Source organism: Haliotis rubra, unplaced genomic scaffold (genome assembly GCF_003918875.1).
Source record: "Haliotis rubra isolate DU_JTF1 unplaced genomic scaffold, ASM391887v1 Scf34, whole genome shotgun sequence".
In the NCBI taxonomy this organism is placed as follows: domain Eukaryota; kingdom Metazoa; phylum Mollusca; class Gastropoda; order Lepetellida; family Haliotidae; genus Haliotis; species Haliotis rubra.
In genome coordinates, this window is record NW_025767013.1 from 921,648 (window position 1) to 941,650 (window position 20,003).

The 20,003-nt window shown below is 35.7% G+C and overlaps 1 protein-coding gene across 1 annotated transcript in view; it reads left to right on the forward strand.

Moving 5' to 3' along the window:
• Nucleotides 1–20,003, forward strand: part of LOC124284586 (zwei Ig domain protein zig-8-like) — a 233,665-nt gene that overhangs the window by 162,057 nt on the left and 51,605 nt on the right. Inside the window, exon 4 of the mRNA XM_046720687.1 lies at nt 742–1,836. Coding sequence (XP_046576643.1) covers nt 1,755–1,836 — 82 coding nt within the window. The 5' untranslated portion in view covers nt 742–1,754. The remainder of the gene's footprint in view (nt 1–741; nt 1,837–20,003) is intronic.

Below are 20,003 nucleotides of genomic sequence, written 5' to 3' on the forward strand. Positions count from 1 at the left end.
ATATGACCATATGAATAACAAAAAGATGCTGTGTGCTTTTTGAAAATAATTATTCCTAGTAGTAAATGGAAAATGGCCACACAAAAAGTATGTGTTGAATTCCATTAATTTTTTAAGTGTTAAGTTGTTAAAGCATGATCACAGTAACTATGAGATATAGTTATATGAGAAAAGCACTTTTTTTCACCTGACACTTTTCGTTCATTAGCCAATAGTGGTATCTGCTGTGGAACTGAGCAGCTAGTCCTTCAATCTGCTTAGTGTGAATCACCCCCAACTCATTGTAATCAATTCTAGGACCTCTGTGCTCTTTGTCATTGTTGAGTTAGAGTGTGACTATTGAGTATGACAAGCTCATATTAATAATTTATTCTTCCTATATCACAGTGTTAAACTGTGGCAAGTTCCATGACTAATTATTGAGTGACTAAACTTCTCAGGTAGCAGTCTCGTGCCCAGCCACAATGCCAGGGCCGGGCAGGTGAATATGCCGTGTCGTTAAATCCAATCGGAGCGTTTGTCAACGACCAGGCGTGTGGCCGATTGCTTCATATAACACTGATCACACTACAGTATCTCCCCCACCTTTATCCTCCAGTGAGAGTTTACGGGATATCATACCTACTGCACGCTACATGTTGTGTCAATACTCTTGATAAACATCAAAGGGTGGAAATCGTAAATCCTATCACGGAGCACAACACCCGATTATTTATGAAAGTTCCTTCTTTTCTGTTACAGGGTTCTTATCACATTGGTACTGTAACAAGCCATCCTGCTACAGGCTTTTGGTGTGCTGTGACAATCGCATACATAAAAAACAGACTGGGATGTATTGAACTGTGGAATTGGAGTGTGGAATTACCAAAGGAAAAGCTGGATCTAAGGTCATGCTGTGGGATGTGCCTAATCCAACACAGGACAGATTCAAGCAAACTTCACCCCAGAAGTCAATAATATCAAGGAATGAAGTCACGCATCTATCAGTGAAAACCGACTCGAGTTTGATGAGAGAAATCACAGATTGGAATAACTAAACCCCTAATGATTGATGTGGAAGTTCACAATCTTGAATCACTCCTGCAAGGTTCAAACATTTGGTTTCTACACCCAAATTGATTAGTCTACTGCTGATCTATTTCTTATCTTGAAAATTCATCGCTATTAAGAAAAAGGTTATGAACTTGTGTTCAAGTGTTCAGATAACTGCAGAAAAATAACTTGTGATGATTATGGTATAATTTTTTGTCGGTACAAGCTATTAATTTTATAGCTTTACACCAACAGTGGTCCTGGTTATAACTGTTGTTGTAATGTGAGTTTTGGATGTTTTGATTTCATCATTTTGCTACTGACACTCAAATTAATAGATACAAGTTTCGATGAGCATATATTGTGTTTTGGGAAATAGTAAATAGATGTTTGTCTCCTGTGATACAATTTAACTTTGAGAGAGGAAACACAACGTATTTACGTGAAAGTGTGTGATTTATAATTCATCCTTATTGAGCAAAATGTAGCACCTTATCAGTGTTTCCTATGGATGAAGTTCTGGATCAAGCTCTGATGAACACCATTTAAAGTATCAGTTTGGAATACAGATTTTGTGTCGTGTTTTAATATATCCTGTGATAGTTTATTGGTGCACAGACTGCTGGTGACACATGCTTCGTGTGTATGCCCCTCATGGATCTACGGAACCAATCTACCTTGTGTATATGTATTGCTAAAGTCTGTTGTCGACTGTACCAAGCATGAGGCTGCCAACTTTCTGGAATGTACATATTCTTTTGGGAGCTCTCCATTTCTTCCTCAACCCACTACTTTCATCAACAGGTAAGTTTTTAGTTTTGCTGACATTCATAACTATATGAAAGACAATGAAATGTTCAAGAGAAGTGTGACACTTTTGGGAAGCTATACACAAAGGATTAGGATTCACTGCTGTTGTAGCTGTTAATAATGACAAATTAAAGTCAATGGATCTTTCTCACTAATCTAATGCTATGTGTAAAGATTTATGTGGTACATATTTTTATGTGGTAATGCAGCCCTGAATCCCCAAGATTTCTGAAACTGCTACCATAATTATGGATCTTTCATGGTAGAAAAAATGAGGATATTGTTGAAAGGTAGACAAAGTTTGTTTTGGATTTATGTGCTCCAAAGAAATGCATCTGAAAACAGCAGAAGCCATTTATTCTTTCAAACATTATTTCATGAAACCTTATTAACTTTTTGTTTTGTGCATAATCATTATGGAAGAAGTAAAAGTAAAGTGGCTACTTATATATTTTGTTTTGAAAGTCACTACAATCTTTTATTTTGAAGTAAAGAGCAAGTTTGGTCCCATTCTGTCTCACCAATCAATGTGTTTGAATGCTTAACGCTTAAGTGGAATATTATCTTGATACAAGTACATTGTATTTTAAAAAGATCAGCTAAACCAAAGAACAGATTGCATGCTACATGAGTTATAATTACATTGCTCAGACAAAGGTGTCGGTCGATAAAATTTCATTACATTTCATTGTGATATATGGACACTGTGTATTTGTAAACTGTCCAATTTGTTTGAATATGGTTTATGTGCTCAAGAGTAATATATAGACCTGTTTACGCAACATACTGGCTATGCAATGTGTATACTCATGTTTACACTTTTCTATGGCATATATTAGAATAGCTCATTGATAAAGATCTATGTTTACATTTCACAGCTATCATTTGATATGATTAAATCTTACTGATCAAAGTAGGAATTACTTGGGTTTTTTGTGACAGTGTGGACATTATGTGTGGCAATGATTTGTTAATGGTAACAACCATAACTTATTAGATTCAGGCATGATTACTTATAGTTTGCTGTCATAATATGCTTTGTTCCTGATTATTATCACCATCATGGTTTGTTTGAGATGCTGCTTAGATTATCTACTAATGTTTTGTCTGTGGTGACATTCACAAAGAAATAATCTCAACAGAGGTGCGGAAGGTGACACAATTCGCTGTGTAGAGTTGCTTCCCTTGCCAACAGCAGATACCTATGATCATGTGTTCGAATCCAAGAGTGCTTCTATTATGTGTCTCTTTATCAGCACCATTCTCATGCTTTTGTAGAAGTGGTAATGTCAGGTATGTGCATCTGCGGCTGGAGATCGATAATCACAATATCATCAGTGGAATCGATGGGAAATTTGAGTCATTGATAACATGTATCAAAAAATATTGTAATGAAATTAAATTTCAATTTTCTTACACATACATGCACTGAAGACAAAATACTACCTGACGATTATGATTGAATACACAACACGACTGTAATTGTTAGTAACCCATGCATAAATGTCACCACTCACTAGTGACATGAGAAAGGATGACTTTTTGGCATTTTAGCTCAAAGTTCCTTCTCCGATATTTACTGGTAATCAACATTCAGTTCATGATTATCGATCACTGTTATTTAGATCATTAGCCAGCCATCTTTGCATCCCTTCCCTGCAACATGGAGCTGATGTTCTTTGATTTTATTGACAACATATTACTATTCAAAGCAGTGTTAAACCAAACACACTCACTCCTACGCCAGTAATGGCATGAACCTAAATTATTTAGGTCTGTAATTATAGCTGAGGGGAGATGTGACTGTGACAGAAATAATACCTCATCATTTCTTCATCAAGAAGCTTTTATTGCAAAGGCTTGAGTCACACGACATGTATTGTCAGTTGGCACCTTCAGATATGTGACAACAATTTCTCTGTCAAACTAAGATACATGTTTTAACTTTATCAGGGAATAAGCTGCAGTTATTGTACATCATGATATATAACACTTCAACCTATCCAGATGGGCCTCAAACTTGACAAAGGACAGAACCGCTATGCAATTAGTAGGATAGTTGTCCACGGGCCAACATTGTAAGACATTGTTATATTTGTTCGTGTTAACAGACCTCTTAGCACATCTACATTTATCTGCCGGATATGAACTTAACACTTGCATCAAGTATTGTTTAAATGGCTTATTGTAAAAACTATTAGCATGTGTAACTTTTATGAGATCATATTGCTCTTTCTGGTTTTCATTTTATAGTCATCAGTCTTGTGCATTTCCACTCATCTAATATTTGTAATGGCTCTATAATTGATGCCCATTTACTGGAACCGAGGGTGCAATACATGGTATAATTATTGATAGAAATACTGGCATCATGGAACTGATATCCATGATACTGTTGACTGAAGCTTTCCATATCATTTATTAAATCCTATTTATTTTCACGCATGATTGAAATATTACTTTCACACTTTCCATTTATTAAATATATGTAGCATTAATCTCACTGATGTGTGTGAATTATGCTTTTGACAAAGATGGAGCATACCTAGCTCAGTTTTAGAGTATTCAGATGCTCATTGCAATTAACAGCAATATTTTTATGTATTGAGCTTGCTTATTGTGATGAGTGATATGAATCTCAGCTAATATTTGAATTCCAACATTAATGGCATTAACGAAAGCATTAAATCAATACCATTAGAAACGTTACATATATTTTATACCAAATGTCATGTACTCCAAATGAAAGTTACAAAACTCTTGCCTTAATTGTAATAATTAATAAATAAATAAAGGTCTTTCCATAATCATAAGAAATACATTATGAGCATGTTTTTAAAGAATCACGATTAAATACTGATGGAATCAGGTTTTTACAAGTAGGTGGACCTCATGATGCATGCAAAGGCAAGGCAAGTATGCCAGAACAAACACAAGAACATATGGTATATGTGTGTACAATTTTCTCTACATAGTTACATTAAGCGATGGGCATTCTTTTGGTCACCATGGGGATTCAGGATAAGGACTGGTCCAGAGCAATCAGTGCTTGTTTTGACTTATGTATTCGGTGGCAATACTCTAACACATGACTGTCTTATAGCTAGATTGTTGTTCCCAAAACGAGGGCTTGCCTGTTGAAGTCTGTGCTGAAAAAGTTTCTAAAGACAATTCTATTTTCCCAGACTAGCACCAGTTTGAGTAGGGTTTAGTGTTATAATATCTACTAGAATGAACAGAATTATATTTGACTTCAGATAAACAGATGCAGACATATTGAATTATATTGATAATTTCCTAGATATGACACAACTGGCAAAGTCGTGCACTGCTATTCCATGCTATTATTTTTACTTGGCATTTTCGCACCTTTCTATTTGCTGGCACTTACTCTTCTAATGGAAATAGTGTGAGTGACAGGTGCTACCAATAGAGCAGAACATGTTTACCCTTTTAGCAAACATCTGATGTCATCACTGATTTTCAGTAATCCATAAATACAAGTTCTGAACCTTTCATACAAGCCTATGGAATCTGTATGTGAAAATAGTCAAGACTGATTGATGTTTCCAATCGCTGAAAGCTTAACTCATTTACTTCCATAATTTCAGATTCTACTATTGACCTCAAGACATTTTGTTCCCAAGTAACCGTCCCAGTGGGCTTATGTGCAGACACAACAGCTGTACCATACAGTGTACTGCCCAAGGTCACACATATTGTTAGTTATCATTGAATAACATAAAATATTGGCTTCTCTGAAGATTGAAAGGTTCTAATCAATACTATGAACACAATATGTTTCATGTCACATTTAAGCACATACTGTATTCAATAAATAAGATATTTGTAGGTCCTTCGCGTTCTCAAAAGGCTAGTTTTCACTTTGGGTAATATAAAGAAAGTTTTTAAAGAATGTTGCAACTGCACATATCCAAATACTGGCTATTTCAAAACACCCAGAGATACACTATTTTAGTATCATATGTATTGAAATAGATTGAGTGATGAATGTGTATGTAAACATACGAATTGTCAAATGTTTATTGGTGAGAGGTCATATCAGTAAAACATCAGAAATCTGATTGGAGTACATTATCAGTAGCTGATCTGATATGATGAACAGATTATTGCAATACAAACCAATCTCGCCAGTTTTGGGTTATCATGGATCTGATGACAGAACACACTCTTTGTGGTAAAGACGAACATTCATGGCTTCTGGCTTCAATAATGTCATTTACACTACATGAGCTTCTTTTTAAGATACAACAATGCCCTTCAGCAAAATCTGATGGCACATACCTAGAATTACTGTGGTCTTGAGGTTATTGTTAATTTCTATAGCAGAGTTCAGTCTTGGATCAATGTTTGTCAAAAGAGATCTGAGGGGAAAAACATGTTTTTGATTCAGGTAAACAAGAGGTATTGGCATGACGAAGTCTTAGTGAACCTGAGGTATAGTTTTGTGCTTTGCATAAGAACTGTCCTAGCGCTTATGCATTAACATAACTCACAGCAGTCACAGCCATGGATTCCATTGTAGAACGGAGATCCTGAATTGTGGGCCATATTAAGTACCTCTGTAATAAGATATGTTTACTTGCTGCATGGCACTGTACTGTTTGCATTGATTTCCCCTTAGTTGTGTGATATAAAATGCTTTAGATTACCCAAATCTTGATTAAATGATTGAGCAGGACTATAAATAAAGTTTTGTTTAAAAAAAGGTACAATGAGTTGATTGATTTGGGGCACTGAATTAAACACTAAACAGGCCTGGAAGTATTGATATGCACAAATGTATTGTGTTAAGGTATTTTCTTTTCCTATTTTGAACACATGTGAGTAATGATTATATGCCATTTCTGTCTAATGTCAATTATCTGTCAATGGTGCTTAGAGGAAAGCCAATAAGGAGATCAAATGGGAAATGTGTGAAGTAACGATGAAAGTAGTCAATATATCGCAATTTCTGTAGCAGTTTACTCGGTACACTAGAACAATGGTTTTTCCTATGGACTGTTAATGTATAAATAATGACAATACTTGAATGTCTATTGTACGTTGCTGCAACTCAAGAAGGGTTGTATTTTTACAGAAGTGTGATTTATTGTTCTATTGTAATGTTGAATGTTTTCCATTCTCACTAAATTGAAATTCCAACTGTGGAGATTTATGTTTGGTTAACTTGCAAAGCAATAAATATACTTTACACACAAGCTTTGTTGTCACTGTACACATAACATGCCATGTGTTGTGTATAGTATGATATAATTTATGAGTCTTATAGCCATGTTGTAAATGACACTTTAAATATATTCTCTTATTAAATATTAACAATGTCCAAAAACATTTGCATATTACGTGTAATTGGTTTGGAATATATAAATTGCAAGTGATGTCTTGGCATTTTATTGGCCAACTAGTCAAAAGGTTTTGTCTTTTGTTCCAATAAACTGAATGTGTATTTGGCCACACCCACTAGTGGACTACTGTTTTCTGACCAGCCGATAGTAAAGAGGGGTGCATTATTTCACTGTCCCATCACTGAGATTATAGTGTTGTCTATAGAACTTTTGTGTTTATGATTAAATAAGCTTTTGGTGAAATTATTGTTGACATATTGTTTTTACAAGAAATGATTTTGATGTGTTTTTTGTTGAGTTTATTTAAATATAGGTATTAAAAATACACATTTGCAAATTTATGAAAAAGTGTGCACACTTTTATTGCGTAATAATTATCACCCAAGTAAATATGATTTTTTTGTGTGTGCTCATTGGTTTCAAGTGGTAAATGTCTGAGTTTAGGAAACATTGCACTTTCCTCCCTCATCAAACTGAAAAGCCATCATAAAAATGGAATACTGTTTAGAGTCTCTACAAACGCTAACTCTCTCTGAAATCTGTGTACAAGTTACGTAAAGCATGGACATGTCAATGTACCAATGTACATCTCCATCAGGACCATCAGAGCACTTAATTTTACAACATAATCATGGCCAGAAACCCTTCACCACTTATGTACCTGCAAGATATGATACATGTGTATTCTCACCTTAGGCAAGTGAGTTTGTTCAAAAATTGCCTCTGTTCACCCAGCGGAAAATGGGTAACCGGTGGGATAGTCATGTGACTAGGTCCTTCTAGGTTATAACCTCACAGGCAGCTAGGGTTATCCGAGGTAATAATGTGCTGCGCTTTGATTGTTAGCACGATGAGGATTCACCTAGTGAATGGAGTTTAGTGCAATATAAATGCATTCATTATTATTTAAGACTGCTGAGTAATCACTCTATCACTTCTACTACTCATATATTTTGTGTAAGGCTGTATACTTGTTCATTCTGTAAAATGCTGGATGCATAGACAGATAGGCCCATTGCAATTGGTCAACATTCGAGTATCATAGTTTTATTACTATAGCTTGGTACATAGAAAGACCAGAATCTTACTGTTCGGCAAAAAATGAAGCATTATCTATCTTATCATGTGTAGAATTTACATTGTGTATGTAGGTTTGAACTTGAAGGAAGTCAAGGATTGTGGCATTCTTTCCATTACAGTAGTTAATGGATTTTGTTGAGAAGAAGAGGAAGCCCATCACAAACACCCAGCTGATCGATTGTTCTTGTATACGCTTCTATCTTTTTTCAGTCTTTCTTTTTGACAAAGCAGTGTCTGGACCATTGTTAAGAGTAATCAGCCTGACCTATAATCCGTAGTCAAGCTCAACACCTTGTAGGGAAAAAGTTCTTGATAAGAATCTGAAAGCTAATTCCAGTCCCCTAATTAGGCAGGTAGACTCCGTCCACCTACGTTTCAACTGAGGATTAAAAGGTCACAAGGCTGGTTCCACATTATTGTCTATAATTAATCATCGTTACACCTGTATTGGCATGTGGTTAATTTAGTCCTCATCAGTGCTTCAGGTAGATATGCTGATAGTATGGTATATGACTGAAACTAGACATTGTGTTCCAAGTTCACAATCCAGTTATATGATAAGAAATTGGAACGGTCATTATGGACTCGCATGTTAAAAATACGTAGTTTGAGTGCATTGTTAAGGATTACCACATCTGTAGTGCAGATAAACCTATGGCCACTTGGCTAATATGGTGTACCTGTGCACTTGATAATACATAGAGATTACATTGAATTTTCAGCCTTGTGCGTGCAGGTAGAAAATTACTTCATTATGCAGTGACCTGGCCCTGAAGTTGTCATATCATTACAACTGGCTATATAGTTTGTTCTGCTCTATTTTCTGAATACTATATGAAATGTGACATTGAGCAGCCATTTAGAAACATTTTGAGTGTTGTTTTTATATAATGTAAATGGTATTGCTAAATGTAAACTTGGTCAGTGAAATATAGATTTGCCAATATATGATGGCTTGACAGGATGTTTAAGGCTGGGCATAATTGAGATTATCCTGTAATTGTTTTATAATAAGCTGGAAGTATTGATCATCTATGCACACATTTGTTTATTCTACTGGTGATTCATATGATAAATACCCATATAACGACTCAGAGGAATGCCATTCATAGATCAGGATAGTTATGAATGCAATTGCTTTTGTACAAAGAATAATAGTTTCTAATATTCCGTTATTTCATGTGTTGGTATTACTTTTCTTATTCAAGATAAATAAATCAAGAGTAGCACTTTGGTATGTTATGTGTTACTTAATGTAAACAATACTGAATGGAAGTTTGAGAAAAACTGAAAGTGGGAAAAGTACATTGAACACTTTTGAGTGAGTGGGTGAGTTTAGTTTTACGCCGCACTCAGCAATATCCCAGCTATATGGCGGCGGTCTGTAAATAATCAAGTCTGGACCAAACAATCCAGTGATCAACAGCATGAGCATCGATCTGCGCAATTGGGAACCGATGACATGTGTCAACCAAGTCAGCGAAACTGACCAACCGATCCCGTTAGTCGCCTCTTACGACAAGCATAGTCGCCTTTTATGGCAAGCACATGGGTTGCTGAAGACCTATTCTACCCCGAATCTTCACGGGTCTTTGAACACTTTTGAGATGGTGGTATAATTTGAACACTTCATTACAGATATATTGACACAGTTGTGTTATATTTTCATGGAAAGTGTACCGTATACACAAGAAAATATGGTAACGATAATTCTACCACGACATGCGCCTGCTGTGTGCAGAAAGATGTGCCATGTGCTTCTTTAGGTATTAATATAAGGCAATTATTGTCTTCAAAATAATATCCTAAATAAATGATAAACAGATTCTGTATTATCTCTAACTCATGAACGCATATATCATTATAAAAAAATGTTTGATAAACTGTGGTACTATGACTGTAACGATTTGAGAAGCAATCAGAGGCAAAGAAAAAATGCATTGAAACAGCATTCGGTCAAATTATGTATTAACTGTGGATAGATCAGACTGAGATAAAATCAGTTACTTATTACAGTAAGTGAGTGAGCTGTACCCATGATTCTCAGTTACAGAATCAATCAATGTGTGCAGGATTTTCAAAGGTTAAGTTCTGAATATTGTATAACGTACAGACAAATGAGTGTAGAGAAGGTAGTTCAGTACTGTGTTTTAAATTGGGCTAGTGTCTTATCTGCAGTAATTATCTCTTCCCAGGCTTGTATTTACACTTGTATCTTGAGTTTGCTGGTTGTGATGTACTGACGAGAATGAAGGATGGAGTTAGTAAGGATTGAGGCTGCTTTTAACAATATTCCAAGGATATCAAAGCGGGGAAACCAGAAGTGGGCTTCACAAATTGTAACGGTGTGAGGATTCAAATCTGGGTCTTCCGCATGATGAGCAAAGACAACTAGAATACCCCACTGCAAAGACTCCAAAGAAAGTGAAAAAGGATATGTCAATAAGTAGTAAATTGTAATTTTATCAGTAATGATGTATAAGAATAATGTTGTTAATCATATAGGTGATTGTGGCTATATTTGGGGTAATTGGGGTACCATTAGACTAACAACTAGTCTCTGAAATGAACATATTTTACTGAAAAAAGTTCATAGTGAAAAAAAATAAAAATATAATGAAAAGGAGACCTGAGACTTTCTTAGCTATGGAAATCTAGACTTGCCACATTTTCTAGACTTGCGTGGGCTTTCTTGGATATATTTGCTTCAGGATCTGTACGACAGACTAAGGTACCATTGGATCAATCTGGAACGTCAGGTTGTTCAACCTGAACAGCTGTTGAGTAGCCCCTCCTCTTACCCCAAATGTAGTACCTGTTTGTGCAAAGGTCTCTTATTTGACACATTTCTGCTAAATTATTCATAGGCACAAAACCACTTAAATTGAAATCTAGGTTGCTGAGACATATTGGGGCTCTTTTCTGTACTTGTCAGACATTAAGAAGACCTTGTGTTCTTAATTGAATTCTGTACAAGCATGTGGTCTTAAAGGCATGTATATTTTTACTTTCAAAGGTTGGATGATTGACATTGTAATGGACATTGTGTCACAAAATGCCCTTCAGTTGCATCAGGAAATTAGTCATGTGTCCTGAGGAGTTGCTTTTGACTTGAACATACATATATTTCAACATAAAGCTGGATAATTATCCCTGTGAAGCAATCAAACAGCATATTTATGAAGTTATCTAGGGTTCCGTTCTCAAACATTTGAAATATTGATGTCCTACTGCACTAGATAAACAAACTTGCTCAAACATATTTATAGGTTCAAGATATATTGTTGAAATTGATGTTATTATTTGTATTGTTGAACCATGAAGCAGCATGTCAAAGTCAATACTTGTAAGTTGGCAACAATGAACCGCAGACACAATGTTCACACCTCCATTCAACACCAAGTCAATAATGTCATTGTATCAGTTCCTTATAACTTTGATAACTGCCATTGTTCATGTGAACTGGGTGAAACACTCATCAAGATGGAGAATATTCCCCCTGATTGCATGCAGAAAACTATGATTAATTCCATTGTGCACTGATAACTACATTCCTTCATCAAGAAATCAATGTATATTATCCAGTTGTCATAGTAAGAAAAATGTTTATTAAATGCAAAGGGAGTATATTTTCCTAATGAAAATACCAAAATTGGTACTTAGATTTAGGTACCTGGTACAGAAAAAGAAAATGATACTGAAGAAGGAGTTCTTTGTCATGTGTCAGTACTGAAAGGTAAGTTTATGATGCATGTTCTGTCGGGTAATGAAGATGAATAACTAATGACAACAGAGTCCTGATGGTTGTCACATAGGGAATACTGATACCGGTGACAGACCAGTGCCATCTAGGTTTAAGTGAATTATTCACTGTTAATTCTATTTCAATGCATGTGACCTATCATACATGTATATGGATGTCAGCACCTAATCACTAGGGTGACTTGTATTATCCGGCTGTACATTGATTAGGTTAGGCACTAGAGGAGTGTCTGTTGGATACTGTACATTGATTAGGTTAGGCACTAGAGGAGTGTCTGTTGGATACTGTACATTGATTAGGTTAGGCACTAGAGGAGTGTCTGTTGGATACTGTACATTGATTAGGTTAGGCACTAGAGGAGTGTCTGTTGGATACTGTACATTGATTAGGTTAGGCACTAGAGGAGTGTCTGTTGGATACTGTACATTGATTAGGTTAGGCACTAGAGGAGTGTCTGTTGGATACTGTACATTGATTAGGTTAGGCACTAGAGGAGTGTCTGTTGGATACTGTACATTGATTAGGTTAGGCACTAGAGGAGTGTCTGTTGGATCTGTTGGATATTTGTCATCTGCTGTTGGAACTTACATTGAAAGGCACAGCAGGGATCGTCATTGCAACTTAAAACAGCAGGGATCGTTTCCACAATTTAAATTTCTACTGAAAGTCCATTTGGTGATTCTGATTATGTCTTGAATATGTGTTTATGAACCAGTGTCAAAAGTTTTTGATACCAAGATTTCAGGTAAAGGTTAGAATTTCTTGCTCCACCTGTTGCACATATCATACATATGTACACTGGCAAATAAAACAATACATGAACATTTAGTACAAGTCAATAAAAGGAATTGCATCAGACATAACTTTTGTCATGAATAATTCAAATCTGAAAATGTCCTTGGCTTGTCCACCAAGTAATTTTAAAGGTTTGCAAGGCCTAGACTACTGTAACATGATCAAACAGCTTTTAAATGACACTCTTTGGGATTTTCATAAAAAGGGCATGATCAAGCCTCAGAAGTTGTGAAATATAAATGCTGGAATATTGTTAGACATAAAAATGTTGAAGTCATCCCTCTTATCATTTGGAGATTTTTTTAACTCTGAAATTTTGTTCATAGATCTGAATACGAATCAGATGAGGCAGTTTCATTGGTCCCGTTTAGGAATCAGTGAAAGGGAATTGTTTATTGACAATAATTGAACAATGTTAGATCACTGATACACCTGAGGCCAAAGTTAAACTTGTTAGCCAGATTCTGATGTTTTTATTTTGCCAATCCATGCAGGTATTCGGATTTTTAAAAATTCATTTTGTGTTTGAGATTCTACAAGGTATTAATTCTACTTATCTCACATTATATTGTTCTATATAACAAAAGTCCTACCTTCACTGTATTAAGCATCAGGTCATGTCATTCCGTGAGACTGGGATTTGGTGAAGAATGAGGACGATCTTTATGGATATACAACTTCTTTATTCTGTATAGGCAACGTTTCGACATAGATTCTAAAGTTGTTGTCAAGCATATCCATATCCTCATTCTTCATCTACTCAACTTCTAGAATGCCAATCAAAGAAGTCATGGGATTTAGTGGTACATTTTTTGACCTAAACACATACCTCTACTGATACAGTTTCTATGGAGATTTGGAAGCAAGTACAAATGCCTTAATATGCCATTGAACAAATGATTTGGCTTTATGCTGTTTTAAGCAATACTATCACAATGCCAATGCTAGAGGTGTGACGATATAGAAATGTCATGATACGATACGTATTGCGATATCTTGGAACGATACGATTCGATTCGATGCATATCATGATATGCTATCTTTAGTTATTTTCTTTCAAAATGTATATTTTGATAGCAAGTAACAGTGTAAATTTTGACATAACCGCCAATTTCTGGTGAAAATTAATAATTGTAAGGTCAACGATATATATCACGATATAAAAAAAAGTATCAATACATTTATCGTCAGATAAAGTATCATGATTATCGATACTACGATATATCGTCACAGCACTAAGCAATACCATGTGGGACTTCAGAAAACAGACTCACTTTAAGGAAATCATGTGTTATAAAAGAAAGAAGAAATTTGTCTGTACTGAAGAACCCAAGGCCTGTATGTACTGTACTACATTTAAATACGTTGGTTTTAAATTAGTTGTATCCCATAAATCTGTGGTATATAATACTAAATATTGCACATCACAACAGCTGTGGTTTCTTCATATATAAATTTATAATTTTACTTTGACTAATTCCAAACTAATGTCAGTTTTAATTAGATATCTGTACAATATGTTACAGTGTTTAAATGTCTAAAGCAATTATTCCTTAATAGTTCAGGATTTGTTGAAAATATACTGAGTAAACATTAGGTGATAACTGTAATGTATTTCAAGTACATTTGTATTGTATTGCATTGTCACTCTTCAATTCTTTTCAGCTTTGGAAAACTTGAAAAAAGTCTAGTTAAAACTTGCTTTGGGGGTAATAATTATTGGTAAAATATATATCCTGTTTTTTCATGTTTTACAGATATTTGTGCAAGTAAATATGTACCGCTTGTGTAGGCTTATAAACTGGTCTTGTATTAAGTGCAGGTTCACATGTGTTCTTGAAATAAAACTTGGATTTGACGATAGTACTTGAACTTTACATCATTGTCAGATTGTTAAGTTTATTTTCCAATCACTCAAAGTGGTAGGGCAGATAGGATTAAAGTCAACCTTTAGATTTCCACATTGGCTTTTGAGTATGGTCACTTCTGCTAATCTTTAAAAGGGGGATGTCACATTAGGTACTGCAGGTATGTAGCCAGGGTGTTTTTCTGTATGGTGAGTACACACATGTACCCCTGCATGAAAATGTTTGCCACTGGGGCAAAACAAATCTGTCCTACAATGCACGGCACTTTACTCTTTCGACTGACACATGCACAGCATACATATCCAAGCTAGTTTAAATGTCTGTATGCTGATTTGGCTTAGGGTACATTTCAGTGTAGAGGGAGGTACCATTGTTCCAATGAAAGAACCCTTATTAAGTGACACTTTTATAGTCCTTAATATTATAGCAATATCATGGCAGCTTAAGACATTGATAATGAAATGTCCATATTGTTTTACAGGATGAGCACACACTTTAACATACAAGCCTGTGCCATAACTCACTCACTTGCTCTCTCTCTCACTAAATTATTCAAGGTTTTTAGAGAATTATTTCAAGCTCAGACATGATTGTTTGCTTTTAATTGTTTCAGTGCTTATTACTTTTACACATCTGGATTCTAGAACAGATATTTGTTGTTACTGAGTGCTGTCAGGTCTTTTAACATTCAAGTGCAATGTAGTCTTTGTGAATCAGTGAAATTCTGGACAGGGCCCTGTTCCTCAAAGCGATCGTAGTGCTACGATGGTTGTAAGTGTATGTTAAAGTATGGGAGTTACGATCATCTTAGCGCTATGATCGCTTTGAGGAACGGGGCCCAGGACATCAAATGTGTAATAATGTACCGGTATCATTACATTGTTTCAAATACACAGATCAATCAATCAAGGGAAGCTGAAAGGTGGAACTTTGTAACTACTGCCTTAGCCTGAAATTATGTATACTGGATGTAAAACACCACTGTTGTGACAAAGGGCAAGAGATATGTCCGAACATTAATAAAAAAGTAAAGACACACTGTCCTAACAACATACTTAGTTGTGTTGAAACAGTTACTGTTAAGTGGCGTGTTTGCTTCAGTGACATAACTAGTGATATATGAGTTCTTAAACACTTTGCTCAAACACAACATGAAAGGGCTGAAACTATCCAAGTGTCTGGATAATCCCCTGATAATGGATTAGACCCAGTGTTTTAACACACAGACAGGGGTTACAGTGTAACATGGAGGGTGTGTTGAGATGTGCAAGTATTTCACTTACAAACAGTTGTGATGCAGTAGATGTAAGGATGGTGGATTTAAGATTAAGAAGTCAAGTATGTTTTATTAAAGGGTAAATGTTTCTATTTTCAAATAAATGTATAAAACAGTATATGTGGATGTTGCCAATTGTTCACAAGATACAAGACAACTATGGAAACAAGATGACAGTTGCTTTCTTTAAAGCTGCAGGTTTTCCATGACTAAGATTGCAAAATTGTTTACACTATTTGTACATATTTTGTCTCCTGTGAAGCCCAGGGGGTTGGGGAGCCTAGTAGTTGAAGTGTTTGCTCATCATGCAGAAGACCCAGGTTTGATTCCCCATATGGGTACAATGTGTGAAGCCCATTTCTGGCTAAAAGCGGCGTAAAACTAAACACTCACTCACTCACTCACTCACTCACTCACTCACTCACTCACTCACTCACTCACTCACTCACTCACTCACTCCTGTGAAGACCTCTTGGTCAGGTTGGAAAATGGAATTGTTTTTTACTAACCTGAAGTTTCAGTTTAAGGTGAATAATCAAAATATGTATCACATCAAATGACAGAAAGCTACAATAATCCCCTTCAAACGAACATGGAACAGAAGACATTGAACATAACCCTGATCATAATGTTGATTTTTGTTTGTACAATGTCTCATGAATAACTTCCCTGTCCAACCATGTATGAGCAAAATTGAACTTGCCAATCAACCAGATTGAGAATGGTATCTCCACCGACAATTCACAGTTGAATCCTACATACTGGCAAGGAGATCTGACAATATGTTTGTAATATATAGTTCCTCTAGGACATAAAGTAAAAAGGTGCCTCATGATGATGCAGAATATTTACAACAGGCTATGTCAGTGTGTGAATGGTTTATTTCAGATTCTATGCAGCAGAATATCTGATTTTGATATTAGTTTCAGGATTGTCAGGATGTTCATGGAAGAACTGTCTCCCATGACCTATGCTATCATGATATAGTAGTTCCTATTGAGAAAATAAGGATGATGACATTATCATATAAAAATAGTGTTGGAACTGTAGGTCACCTGCATATGTAGCCTGAACAGTTTAATGTGTCACAGGGTCAGCCCATTGAAAACAGTTGCTGTCAGATATTTTCTTCACAAATACTAAAGTTTCATAGCCTAAAATAGCTTTTTAATATGGCTATTGAGGCAGACATATTTAAAACCATACTTAAATCTTTTGAACAGATAGTCATGATTGACACAGGTGTCAACATTATTGGGGGTAAACATATGAAGTTTCGGTTTCACTAGACCATAGAAGAACAACAGATGAGAGTGGATAGTGGACAAATTAACCATGAGACATAGCTCACTTGACTTTCACTCAGGAGAGCTGAGCAGTAGCTCCGCAGGAGAATTGCTTTCATAATGTATTTGCCCATGTAATGGTCCATTACAGTTTTAATATATTCTTTATTGCAATGAAGTGAATACTATTTTACTCCAGTTTGTGGCAGATGTAGTGCGTTCACTCCTAGCTTAATCTCCATCAGTAGTAGAAACTCTTCATGGACTTGATGTTGAATGTTCCACTGTGAATGTGACTGTAACAGGTGTGATATTTGGACTGTACAACATTGGGTGTCATTGTAATTGATCAGGAGTGTGAGTCAGTAATATACAGTGTATTACAATGATAATGCAGTCAATACAATTTTTAACATTTGTTTCAATGTCATATGCCTCCAGCATCAGTTAGAATCCATTCGTCATGTTGGCAGGATGTACCAATCATTAAACCGAGTGTAATCAATTCCTATATTTGTCACAGGAATGTAATGGACCTTTATACTGTCAGTTTAATGAACATTGATTTGCTCAAGTACTCCTTGCTCCCATAACATTTGCTTAAATTGTCATAAAAGTTGACAGAAACAGAGGAAGATGTTGCCAAGTTGTATGGATAACACTCTCCTCAATGAGTGATCAGCACAAGGACCAACAAACAGCCCGTAGAGCATACATCCTGATGAAGTGGTTGGAGGCTCACTTGTTTCAGAAACTAAAAGCATTTTTTCCAAATGTAGAACAGTTTAACCATAATCTTCTCAAAGAATGAAAACATTACATACCAGAATACAATTTAAATATGTTGGTAGAAATGCATTGTGAGTTCGGTAGCAACATCTTTAAGCCTGTTGTCTTGAAGTTCAACATGTATGTATAAGTATTTTGTAACATTAATGTTATATAAAATCTGCATTACACATCAAGAAATGTGAAAAAAATTCATGTACACTTCCATAATACTTCTCCCACCTTCTGTAAATGTGTTTCAAATCTCAGCCCTAAATATGAAATCATAGCCTAGAATTTGGAAGGGTATTAAAATTGTTTCAGTCAAAAGACTTTACTATATCCAGTTTCTCGGACCTTTTGTTGTTTGTTCATCTTAATGAAATAAATGAATGCTCATTTTTGCCTGGCATGCTCTCTGTCAATAGTGTCTTGATGGTGTGTTAACTCGGCTTTATATGCTTTAGAGCCATGCCATAAAGAATTTGCTTCATTATCTTGAGGGGGGCACAGGTGGCAAAGTTGTCAAAGGTGCTGCTATTTGCTATACAGAGTCGCATCCCTTGGGTGCACCAGAAACCAGTGATCATTGGTTTGAATCCTGGGTTCACCATAGTTATGTTTTGTCCACACCATGCTCATGGGTTACTCCACAGTGGTAAACCTCTGGGTCCCGATCAACAAAGCATTATTAACATTATGACCTATCTCTATACTATATCATTGGCTTAAGAACAACATAATGCTACAACCATTTTGTGAATAGGTTCCCTGAAGAATACATTACCTCGGGCTTCCATCCCTCATTGAGTTGAGATACTTTGTTATAACTGAATTACTGTTCAATACAGCTTTTAACCAATCCACTCACCCACTCACTTGTTGTATTGTTCAAAACAACTGTCAAAATGTTTCCAAGATAAAAAAAAATGATTTGTTTAGGACAATTGATGAACATGTCAGAAAACAGTACCTAAAATGTCACAGTAAACTAACATCAGTTAAGCCAGAATAAAGGGTTTCAGATGAGAAAAGAATGAAAGTAAGGTGATTTATCATTTCCGCAAAAATCGGTATCAAGATTGACAGAAATAAGATTCTGCGCATGGGCCAGATGGACCCTCAGCTTTAATTATAAAGCATTTGTGAGTGGAACTATCACTCATCTGACAAAAGGCCCTGGGCAATTAGTTATGCATGTCTACATACTACATAGTCAGAATGTCTGGTTTAAGAAAGGACTTTCATATGTCACTTCACACTGCTCAGATGTCAATAAAAAAAGTTACTAGTTCACAAGGCTTTTGCAATTGCCTGTCAAGATGATTCAAGATTTCATTTTATGAATTATTCACCTCATTTCACTTTCAGATTTCAGGAAAATTAAAATTAACAAAAAATATTCTCACAATTCTGCAAACGAATGTGTTGTTAATCATCATAATGCTGAATTATCAGACAGCCTTCTACTTTACTGATTAAATTAATCTAGACATTAAAGCAGCTTCAATTTGCTCAATTTCTACTTTTGAATTTATCTTCCCTTTAAAGATATGATTCACTGACCAGCTCATACACCATAGATCTAGTCACACAATACCATTGCTGTAAGACAACATAACACCTTATCTCTACCCAGAGCTGCCTAAATTGTTCCTATGGATTCATTAGAAAATAACTATACAGCACAGACAATTTGCTTTTTGATAAATATACAATTATTATGAACCCAACAGTTATACGTGAGTGAGCATGGTTTCTTGTTGTTGTAATCATATCACAGCAGAGGTATAGAAGTGGGACCCATGAAGATCTGGGTTTGAATTGATCTTCAGTAACCCATGCTTGTTGTAAGAGGCGACTCACGGGATCAGGTGGTCAGACTCGCTGACTTGGTTGACACATGTCATCAGTTCCCAATTGCGTAGAATGATGCTCATGCTGTTGATCACTGGC